Below are 12,447 nucleotides of genomic sequence, written 5' to 3'. Positions count from 1 at the left end.
CCCAGTGTCTGGTGGAAATCAGACAACCATGTTTTCCTCTGTGCTTAGCTTCATTCCGGATTTTTTTACCCATAACATGATGCAGTCACCGCTATGCTTGAAAATATTGATAGTGGTACTCAGTAATGTGTGTATTGGATTTGCCCCAAACATAACACGTTGTATTCGGGGGAAGAAGGTTAATTGCTTCGCCGCATTCTTTGCAGAATTACTGTAGTGCCTTGTTGCAAACAGGATGCATGTTTTGGAATATTTTTATTCTGTACAGGCTTCCTTCTTTTCACTCTCTCAATTAGGTTAGAATTGTGGAGTAACTACAATGTTGTTTATCCATCCTTAGCTTTCCCCTATCAAAGCCATTGAACTCGGTAACTGTTTTAAAGACAGCATTGCCCTCATGGTGAAATCCCTGTGATTTCCTTCCTCTCCTCAACTGAGTTCAAAAAGGACGCCCGTATCTTTGGGTGTATTGATACACCATACAATCACTACAAAGTGTAATGAATAACTTCAACATGCTGAAAGGGATATTCAGTCTCTTTTTTTTCTTTTTTTTTTGTTGTCCTTCATCCCTTCTACCAATAGAAGCCCTTCTTTGCGAGTCATTTGGAAAACCTCCCTTGTCATTGTGGTTGAATCTCTGTTTGAAATTCACTGCTCGACTGAGGGACCTCACAGATAATTGTATGTGTGGGGTACAGAGATGAGGTAGTCATTAAAAAAAATCACGTTAAACACTATTATTGCACACAGAGTCAGTGCATGCTACTTATGTGACTTGTTAAGCACATTTTTACTCCTGAATATATTTAGGCTTGCCATAACAAAAGGGGTTGGATACTTACTCATTTCAGCTTTTAATTGTAATTAATTTGTAAACATCATTCCACTTTCACATTAGTCAAGGGGTGTGAATACTTTCTGAAGGCACAGCATATTACATTTGTTTTAGGCCTATTTGACGACTTTATTATTTAATTCCAAGTCAACATATCATCCTCTATAGAGCTGCTGCCTATGCTGTCTGACAAAAATCACTATTTCAGTTGTTCTTCTAAGTAAATAAGGCATACTTTTATGACTGCTGAAAACCAACTATCAATCTTCGATCAAGTATAGATACCTCACGAAGCAACTGCTCTCTCTACCTCTCGATCGCACGTTCTTCTGTCTCTTCTCTCCGTCTCAGACCGGACAAGTAGGCGCGCAATGGATTATGGCCATTATAGTTAATTAACACGTTTTCTGCGCTAAACTATATAGAATATTGGCCTGTTGGAAAATACAACTCCCTACTACAAATCGCACAGTTCAGGCTTGATCTGATTTTATCTTTAGAGAAACTGCGCATTGCCCTCACAGAGAACCCCCTGAACAAAATGGAATTCAAATAATTGAACCGATGTCAGTTAAATCGCTCAGCACTAGCCATTTGGGACATAGACCTGAAAGGCCAAGCTGTTGCGTCCGCACAGGAAACTAGAGGACATGGATGACGCAGGGATATGAGCACACAACTCTGGAATTCAAGGATGTTTGATGCCCCCTCCCCCCTACATTGATTGAGGTGTTTGTGTTGCCTCCTGTTATTGTTAAGACTGAGGACTCAAAAAGAACATTTAATTGAGTAAAAAATAATCTCTGTTGCTACTAGCAGCGCCAAGTGCCCCTACCCCCACGACTCACCCCCATGTTCAAAAAGAAGAAAGGCTATAGATGAATAATTTCAGACAGGTTTAGAATGAAAAGGAGGAAAAGGCTGTCTTGTAGCTAGGGCAGTAATTCATAAAGCGGCCATGCAGTGACCAAGTTTGTTTTGTTTCACACAATGGAAACTGATTTGTTCAGCCCCGTCAGTCACACATAGCTCTGCAGGCATTTCCTGACTCACTATTGGTGTTTCATCTCACAGAAGAGACATTAAACTCCTAAACACTTAGGCTGCTAGGCATATACTGCAAAAAGTAGATTTGAACACAGCACAAGTAAAGCACAAAATGCTGTGGGAGATGAGTTAGCCTTCATTTCTGAGCCCATGTTTTATGTCTGTCCGTCTGGAGCAACCTGTCATTCTGTCTAAATGTGTCTGCGTCTCTTTCTGTTTTGTAATTCCATCTGTATCTGGCCTAAGTAGTAGTGTGGCTCACTCTCACGTGATCCTCTTCACCTCACCAGACGGCTCTCCCCGGCTCTCCCTATCCTATCATCACCACTGAGCTGACTAACTACCTACGCACGGCAGCAGACTTTGGCCCAGGGCATTCCGATTCCAGTAAATCTTTTTGTTTGCGTAATGTCTCTTATAAGACGAGTCACCCCATCTGAACTCACACATCCATACTTACACTTAGCCTACCCACGGTGGTGCTGCAATAGATGGCGTCGGGAGAAAAAAAAAAGTGTTTTGACTGAAAGAATATTACCGTCCGTAGGAGAATATGTATATATTTTGTTACATTCCTTTCGCACTGAGGAATGTTTTGAGTGACAAAATACAGTATGTGGGCCTTTTTATTTAACAAGCACAAACAAGCTGTTAAGGATTATAGATCAGCCCTCCTAGTCCTACTCTGAAATGCTTGATACACCCCAGCCTGCTCTAAGCTCACAGTGCTGTAGTAAACGAGAGAACTTCCTGTGCCAGCGTTATGATAGCTCTTATTGAACTGGCCTAGTGCCAGACCACCTCCACAGAGGCTTATGTTTCTTAAGGTATTTCTACAACCGTCTAGTCTGGTGCAGTGTCTGCTGCTCACCAAATCAGCAAGTGGAGGAATAGAGCTGAGTAAAGCTTTCTCTGATTGACTGGATGTCTGTCTAAGGCACCACAACAAACTCAAAGCCTGGTAGAATTGACAACAGTGCGTTTGGGTGCCAATAACCTGTATGCCAAATCTTTCCATGACCAACTCTGAACACACTCACTGTTTGTTGTGCTCCTCTTGTCCTAGAATATCATAATGCGCACCGACTGAGTGTGTTTTTGTTTTGTTTTAGATAAGCCTGCAACAGGGCTCTCTCTCTAGTATTCCAACAGATGTCCTATAACTTGTTTGTTTTGAGAGAAGAAGTCAGTAAAATTAGTGACAGAAGGGAGGACAAAGCAAGTGGTGCATCACTGGAGAGGGGAGAATCTCTCCCCTCACTCCTATGGACTTCAAAGGTTACTGGGGTGCCTAGGTTCATCCAGCGACCAGCCATATTAAGGCTGACTGATAAACATTTGCACAGCCACCAGCAGCAGGGTCCTTTGCTACATACACAGTGCTGTTGAAGAATATGGACAAGGACACAGAGTACTCCACTACTTATATAAACAAGGGTGTGTGTGTGTGTGTGTGTGTGTTCAGAGTTTCAAAAGGAACAAAATGTTCAAGATTGACACAAACAAACCATAGCATCATGGACACTGCCTATAGGCGTAGTTAAACTGGGTCAAAAAGTAATCTGTACGAAAACATTGCATTTAACCTGGTTTAGAAGGACAGTAAATACAATGTGCTGAAATGATCATTATAGGCGGTGAAATTATTTTGGGACATTTCTTTAGCAAGTCTATATGATGAAGACAAACCATTCTTCAGTCCTTCTGTCCTTTAATACTGGTATACTGTATCTACAGATACTCTGATATAACAGATATATTGCTCCCTCTCTGTTCTCTTTACGGGCCTGTCTGCCCACTGTTTGCCAACACGTCTTGAACAGAAACTAAACACGACCAGCATTAATTCTAATGGGGTGGGGTAAAACTCTGAATACACATACAGCCAATAGGAGTGCGGTGCCACCCCATATGGGCACGGTGCCTATATAGTCACAGAGCGGGTTTGCCAGTCGCATTCCTTACACTCCAGTGACAGACTCTCTCTCTCCTCTACCAACCTCGCACTTAGAGCCGTCACTCACCCTAGTCAGGGGATGTATGTAGCCTATCACGCGTCTCAGAGGGCTGATTTAGGATCGGTTTACCTTTAAGATCACAATTGATAAGATGATATGGACAGGGGGTTTGCCAGTCGCATTCCTTACACTACAGTGACAGACACACAGACAGACACACAATTCAGGTGGAACGGAAGTTGTTACACATTCAGTTATTTGTCAATATTTAAATCTAAAACGTAATCTAAAACCAATGAACCAGCACAGCATGGAGCTCCCGAGTGGCGCAGTGGTCTAAAGCACTGCATCTCAGTCATAGAAGCGTCACTACTGACCCTGGTTCGATCCTGGGCTGTATCACAACCGGCCGTGATCAAAGGTCCCATTGGACGGCACAATTGGCCCAGCGTCGTCCGGGTTAGGGGAGGGTTTGGCCAGGGTAGGCCGTCATTGAAATAAGAATTTGTTCTTAACTGACTTGCCTAGTTAAATAAAGGTTAAATCAAGTAAATAATGACATGACTTTGATACAGAGGTTTAAATCACACTGCCCCTAGGTTGTTTTTTTGTACCTGATCTCTGGAACCTGCTGCTCTCCTCTCTCCTTTTTCCCTTTCTCTCCTCCTTTCTTTCTTTCCCAGGGGCCTGCTGAGAGACACTTAACTGTTTCACAGTCAATGATTTACACTCGGGAGTGGAGACAGACCGCCAAAGCTTTGCTGGGCTGAGCCCATCATAACTGTACGCTGGACTGAAAAGACTATAATACGATAGTCTTCCTATACTAGAGGGGAACTTCAAAGTGGACCACAACAGCAGTAGCACGAAATGTGTGAGCAGCAGGTTAGCTTTCCTGAATCAATAACAACTCTACTCTCTCCGTCTCTCTATTCTTTCTCTCTCCGTCTTGCTCTTTATTCCTTCTCTCTCTCGTTTTCTCTCTTCGTCTCGCTGCTTCATTGGGAAGGGCTCGTGAGCAAGCATTTCGCAGTAAAGTTTTCGAGCGCATGTGACGAATCAAATTTGATCTCTGATACATATGCCCACAGCTACAGCTTAAAAGTGGATCCACAGAAACATCCCATGACCTCATGGAATGTTGACACGGCGCTGTCTCAAGGGGAATGAGGGCAGACGTTTTGTTGCGGCACGCATAGGCAGACCATGACTGTTACGTCTTGGAACACACCTTTGGAGTACCTGTCTCACAGGTAAATATAGGTAACTCTCCACATCTATTTTTACCCTGAAGAATGGAGGGGCCCCTGACGTCCATTAGAGTAACATAACAATCGCAAGACTGCTATGCTAAAACTTCAGCTATGTAGTGGGTTGAATGAGCGACACTAGTGATACACCGATATGACATTTTTGGCCGATACCCAATATTTTCCTTGCCAAAGAAAACGATACCGATAACCGATATTTAACATTTAAGCGGCCTTTTAAGCATTCTAGTACAGTTAAATAGTTACCACAGACACAGCGGTCTAAGGCACTGCATCTCAGTGCAAGAGGCGTCACTACAGTCCCTGGTTCGAATCCGGACTGTATCACATCCGGCCGTGATTGGGAGTCCCATAGGGCAGCGCACACATATGGCCCAGCGTCATCCGGGTTTGGCCGGGGTAAGCCGTCATTTTAAATAAGAATTTGTTCTTAACTGACTTGCCTAGTTAAATAAAGGTTACACACACACACACAGCCCAAAAAGTTATTTTGTTGGCATTTACGTATGTCCCCATTACCAGTAAAACATAATCAAAACCTATTTCTTTCACTAACTTGCTGTGCTGTTTCGTTCATTTGTTCAGTCATTTCATTCTCAACCAGGATGTCTATGGAACGCCGTTTGGGTCTTTGCGTGTCAAATAAGCTTCTTGACCAATCAGGACCTGAATATGACTGCATGTCACAATTTAACGCGTTCATAAACAATTTTTACGTAGTTATTACACATTGATTACACTATCACTTGTATTTTATATGTCACAATGATTCATCGATACGTATGCTATGATGCTGGTAAAGTTGTCTCGCGCACCTACAGTTCTGGTCATAAAAAAAGGCTAGCTAGCTCATGGATGCAAACAATGTTCTTCCCCAAAAACATAGCAAAACGCCAATCTGTTTCAGTAGCTATAGTTAGCTAGCTGTCATCTAAAATAACCCTAATTTATAAGACAGTTCTTATTTGATTAATGGTGGTCGGACCCATCTGTGAAGCTAGCCACAATAAGGATTAGCCACAATAGTGGACTTTGGTTAGCCTTCAAAATAAAAGTATGGCATAATTCTACTATTTGTATTCATTTGCATCACTGTCAATAACATACTTTCATTTTGAAGGCAAAGTGCAAATTCCACTATTGTGCCTAATCCTTATTGTGGCTAGCTTTACAACACAAAACCCGGTCCGGTCGAGCATCACTAGCCAGATGAAGCTAGCTGGCTGCTCATAACGTTAGCTTTGGGCAACAGGGTTAAGTAGCTGGCTAGTTATTTATTTTCATGAACTGAATTTCAATAGGCGAACAACAAGTGGCAACCTAGCTAATACTTACTCACAAGGATTCCTAAATCATTGCTAAGAATAATGAAAATGACTGCAGTTTCTACTGGTCAATGTTTTCAGGTTGGTTGTATTGGTGCTAGCTAGGTACCAAGCTAAAAGCTAGTTACCCCAGAAGTTGCGGTTGAACAAATTGCTTTATTACCAATGCGGGATTGTAAAAACATCATTCGTGGCCAGTGTTTGCAGACTTTTTTTGTACAGCTTTGACAGTGCTACGGTATCTTTTTTGACATGCAAAGACCCAAATGGTGTTCCATAGTATGTATGTCGTGAAGCTAATAGCAGTGACGCTATCACTGTGTAACTTCGGTAGAGCAACATCTGAAAAATAGCGCACTTGGTAGTGTGTACCGGTGGTCGACCAGTCGGCGAAAGCCAACATCACCCAAGAGAGAACAGTTGATTGTCAAGGGCAATTAATTCCATTATCTTGGCTTTAATGGCTTTCGCCTTTGAGTTGTCTCGCTGAAATGTTCTTACTCTTTCAAATGACTGCTGTGCTGTGTTGCACGTGTAGGGCAACATTTTACGTGCCGTCATTACGTCATGTACCTACGTTATGTAGGTATGCACGTCAGCTTTGACATTGGTTTTGCACATCAGCGTTAAACTAGACATCGTCCGATACCGATGTTGGCATTTTTTGCTAATATTGGCCGATTCCAATATGTTCACCGATATATCGTGCATCCCTAAGTCACACGGTTATAAAGGCACAGTTACAATTGCACAGTTATCTGTGCCTGTGAGAAGGCCCCTATTTGTGTTCTTAGATGCAACATTAAACAAACCATTTATAAATGCCTTATTTTAAATTGTATTACCATAGCTAAGTCTTTTTAGATGATTTGTAAATCATTTGTGTAGTACTTATGAATAGTTTATGAATGCTCTATAAAGCATTTATGATAAGCAAGATGGTCCACCTTTAATTGAGAGATGTGCTCGTCACTGGAAAAGATCATCACTCTGCGTAGACAGAATTAACACTCCAGCTTTGAGAAACAAGTCAAATTCTCTGAAGTTGTCAGAGGGATTAATGCTCTCCGTCACTGCAACGGATTTCCATCATATAGATTCTGGAGATTACGTTTTTGAGGTCAGTGTAGATCTGCATTTAAAATCTCTGATCTGCATTTAAAATCTACCAGGTAGGCCAGTTGAGAACAAGTTCGCATGATTGTTGCTAACACTCCGATGTTCAGACAAAGGGAATTACATAGTCTATAATGCGTACGACAGAGGTGTGTAGCCTACTGTAGCTGCTGGCAAAGTAATTCAAAGCCTATATCACTCAGGTGCAACTTTCCACTGCTAATAATTTTGCCATGTAGGGTTGTTATTAAAACAAAATCAGACAACCCCATAGTAGAGTAGTTTACCTATTTACCTAGTCGGCTTGTTGTGTGTTCAATGTGAGAGAAGCATTCCTCGAGGTGCATTCAAGTTGCGAGAGCCATAGGTAGGGCAACATGTGTTCTGACAAGCAGTCAATGCGCAATTCTTAATGCAATCACGGGAAAACACTTCAAATCAGTTAAGGCTAATGTATTTTGAAAACAGTTTTGGCTTTTGGTAAAGAAAGAGGGGATCCAAGTTTTCCATTGCTACCACTTTATTTAAACCAGAGTTTCAAGCATAGTGTACTTTTTGGTGAACGTCGGGAACCAAATCGCATAATTTGGCTCCCTGATTTTTAAAAATTTGGCTCCCTTTTTCCCTCAGAACAGCCTCACTTCATTAGGGCATGGACTTCACATGGTGTCGATAGTATTCTACAAGGATGTTGACTCCAATGCGTCGCACAGTTGTGTCAAGTTGGGTGGATGTCCTTTGGGTGGTGGACCATTCTTGATACACACGGGAAACTGTTGAGTGAAAAACCCAGCAGCGTTGCAGTTCTTGACAAACTGGTGCCCCTGGCACTTACTACCAAACCCATTCAAAGGCACTTAAATCTTTTGTCTTGCCCATTCACCTGAATGAGACACGTACACAATCAATGTCTGTCTCAAGGCTTAAAAATACTTAACCCGTCTTCTCCCCTTCATCTACACTGATTTTAAGTGGATTTAACAAGTGACATCAATAAGGGATCATAGCTTTCACCTGGGCAGTGTATGTCCTGGAAAAAGGGTTTCTTTGTTTTGTTTACTCAGTGTACTTTGCAATAGAAACCCAAAATCTATATTTTGAGTGAATAATAATTAATGATGATGCATTTACATTTATAATAAAAATAATCAGGATGTTCTGTCCAATAGGGTAAATGCATCAGTTGGGCTACAGATGATAATGCGTATTGCTAATAGCAAATCTGATAACACAGGAAGGACCACGGACCCACTAAGCAAGTGGACTGGAATTGGTCAAGTAGACCTACAAAGTGATCATCTTTGTTACATGAGGGAAAGTAAACTTGGCCCCAGACAATCGATCTAAGATACACATTTTTAATCACTGCCCCGTGATCTCCAAATAACCCCATCTATCTGTGATTCTGCACTGCGGGACATTGTGGCACATAGTGAATTAATGACGTGGCCCACAATTTAATTGACTTGACACAGGGGTAGCCTATAATTCAGGGGATAATTCATAACGTGATGGTTGTAAAATAGGCCTACATAATGTCCTATTAGATATTAAGCGAGAATGGATGCTTATTGCTTGCTTACCTTCCAACCTGCAGAGCTATTACTGTCTCCTTTATCCTTAAAATATGGCACGCTCTTCACCATCCAGTCATAGATCTGAGACAAGGTGAGTCGCTTCTCGGGTGAGCTCTCTATCGCCTTGGTGATGAGGTCCGCGTAGGACATATTCCCCCACGCGTTCCGACGCGACGAGCTGCTTTTCCTCTGTGCAGCAGCGGCAGCGGCCACCGAGTTCGACCCGACGGGGGACGAGAGCGGGGGCACCTGTTGCTGGTGTGGCAGCAGAGTCCCCGGGTGTTTCTGCAACTGCTGTGGATGATGCTGTTGCTGGTGTATACATTTCTCCTGGCATTGAAAATCATTGCACAAAACGAGCCGTTTCTCATCCTCCGGGTAGTCCTCTGACTCCTCTAACAAACTGAGGTTACTAATGTATTCGACAGGCTCCTGCTTCACTGAAGGCGCCGGTGAAGATGTGTTCGAGCTGGCGGGTTCGATGAACTCCGGTCGAGGCAGAGGCCAGGTGCATGACCGGGGGCGGGAGAGCGGCTCGAAATCCGGGTCAATATCAACCAACTGTTGCGGCGGTGGTAATTCTGCCATCTCGAAAGCAAACGGGCAAATAGCGCAACTGTCACATAAAGACACTCAATGAATCGACCAGTCCAGGCACCAAATGTAAAAGTGTAGAAACCGTCGTCACTTCTTCACGAACTCCCTGATAGAAGGCACTGGTTGATAACGGCCGGTGGTTTACGATGAAGTAACACAATTTATTTATTTTTTTAGCTCACTCGGGTTGTCCTTTATCTAAAACTGATCGGTTACAGTTAGTGTATCCGTGTTCTGTTCGTTGAAAGTATATCACGCTTGTCGATGTCTACTGTCAGTGTCAATCACGGTTATACTAAATTACCTTTGTAAATCCTACGAAGTAAACTGGTAACAGACATTGGGTAACACCCACTAGGTCCTTGAGTGACAGTGAGTAGCCACCAATGATAACCCTTAGGCCTGTGTCTATAAAGTAAACAGGACATGGCTTTTACATTGCCTAATGCATGTTTCTGATCTTATTCTATCGAGAACAATATTTCCCACCCGGAAAACAGGGGCCAGGGCAATGAGTTTAAACGTTTAAACATGGAAAATATTTAAGGAAGTGCAAGCGGTTACAACAATGTGTTTTTGAGTTATGTCTTTTTTTTGCCCATGTCTTAGGGGAAAGTTGTCTGGGGTGTCAATGTTATTAAGTATTGGACTACTTTATAAAATGTTGGACAAGTCTTGGATTTATAAAAGTATATACAAAGTCTAATTAAGTCAAAGTGTAGTATTTTCAGACAGAAAAAAAGCAAATTTTAGTAAGATTTAGATATATCCATACTGGTTATCCTTAAGCAAACACATTTTTGAAGGGAAATAAGTGGGCAGAATTTATATTTGTTGGTTGTTATTCAATAAAATCAAACTTTATAAAGGGTGCCCTCTGAAGATTAGTGTTTTAAAAACCACTTGATACATTTTTACTTTGGCATTTTGAGTGCTTGACTCTTAAAACCTAAAGTATAGGTATCTTATTTTAATTAAATAAAAAAATCGAAACAAAATGGTATTGCACATCTCACTATTAATATCCTCTTTTTAGTTTCGCACTCCCTACCAAAATCACCCTAAAGTATCTCAAAATTGATTGTGTAATTCAATAAAGTTACTTAAAGATGATTTGGATATGATTTTGGAAAATGCTAATATAGGTACCATTAACTTGCTTTGGATTGCCCTGGGGGTATTTTGCCCCCACTGGAGGCCGGACATTTTTCCCCAAACACTCACTTTAAAATGTTACTATTTCATTAAAAACTGATTCAAATGTCTCTCTCTAACCAAGTGGATTATTTCTCTTTAGGCTCCCCTAATGGTATATAAAAAAGTTTATAGATCTAACTTCATTAGATGATATAAACTTTTTCTAAATGACAAAATATTAGATCAATGTACCACAAATGGTTTGTTGGAGTAACTTATAAAGTTGAGATGAGACCAATGACATTTTTAGTTGAGCAAGACTATTGGTATCCAGGGAAAGTTTTAAAGTGACAGAAATAACTGTCACTTTGTGAGAATTACAGGAGGATGGCATTTAATCACTCTTCTTTTAGGGTGCTGCTATAGGCCAGCAAGTGCAAACTGTCAGTATCTGGAGAATGTGTGTGTGATGTTAGATAAGGTTTCTAATGCTAACAGAGACATTTTCTTGGTGACCTGAACAATGACTGGTTATCATGTAGTTGTCCTCTCAAGAGGAAGCTTCTTACTGTGACTAATGCCTGTAACATGACCCAGGTTATCACTCAACCAACTAATGTATACCAATAGTGTTGGATCAGTGACATCCACTTGAATTGATCATATATTCACCAATACTGCAGAACTTTGCACCATAGCAATATCAGTTCCCATTGGCTGTAGTGACCATAACATTGTGGCAATGACAAGGAAACCCAAAGGCAGGGCCTAAAGTTATTTATAAGAGATCATACAATATGTTCTCTCACGACTCTTTTGTTGAAGATGTAAAACAAAAAGTATGTTGGTCTGATTTGTATGAGGAGAATACAGATGCAACACTTGGGAGTATTTGTAAAATTATTCTTGCCCATTGTTGACAAACATGCACCTCACTGTGCAAACTGTTAGAGCCCCCTGTATCAATGAATAATACATTTTTAAAAATTGTTCAAAGAAATGATGCAACAATAAAGTGTCAAACAAGTCAGGCTGCTCAGCTGATTGGTTGACATACTTTCAATAGAGAAATGTTGTGACTAAACCTAAAAAAAAAAAAAAGATAAATTACATAAAGAAACTATGGGAAAAGACTTAAGCACCTTAAATTATATTATGGGCAAAAAAAAACAATTAATCTCCATCATTTATTGAAGTTCATGGGTCATTTATAACAAAACCTTTTGATATAGCCAATCATTTCAATGACCATTTCACTGGTAAAGTGGACAAACTGAAAAGTGAAATGACAACATTGAACCATCATATTTGTGTATTGAAGATCTAATAATGAGAGGAAGGATCACCATTTTCAATTTGGTCAAGTTTGTGCGAAATGGGTGGAAAAGATTATCCATCAATAATGGTAAGTCACCAGGTATAGAAAACCTATATGGGAAACTATTGAGAATGGTAGCAGACTGTATTTCCACCCCTATTTGCAATGTATTTAACCAAAACCTAAAGGAGTGTGTGTCCACAGGTGTTGAAAGAAGGTAAACCAATTCCACTACCTAAAAATAGTAAAGCACCCTTTGATGG

General features: G+C 41.1%; 1 protein-coding gene across 1 annotated transcript in view; it reads right to left on the bottom strand.

Annotated features, from left to right (window-relative positions):
• Positions 1-10,566, bottom strand: part of LOC115154939 (forkhead box protein O1-A) — an 85,895-nt gene extending 75,329 nt beyond the window's left edge. The window contains exon 1 of the mRNA XM_029701661.1: positions 9,139-10,566. Coding sequence (XP_029557521.1) covers positions 9,139-9,720 — 582 coding nt within the window. The 5' untranslated portion in view covers positions 9,721-10,566. The remainder of the gene's footprint in view (positions 1-9,138) is intronic.
• Between the last annotated feature and the right edge of the window lie 1,881 nt (positions 10,567-12,447).

The sequence above is a fragment of the Salmo trutta genome, chromosome 19 (assembly GCF_901001165.1).
Source record: "Salmo trutta chromosome 19, fSalTru1.1, whole genome shotgun sequence".
NCBI classification, from domain to species: domain Eukaryota; kingdom Metazoa; phylum Chordata; class Actinopteri; order Salmoniformes; family Salmonidae; genus Salmo; species Salmo trutta.
This window is presented reverse-complemented; position numbering and strand designations above follow the sequence as displayed.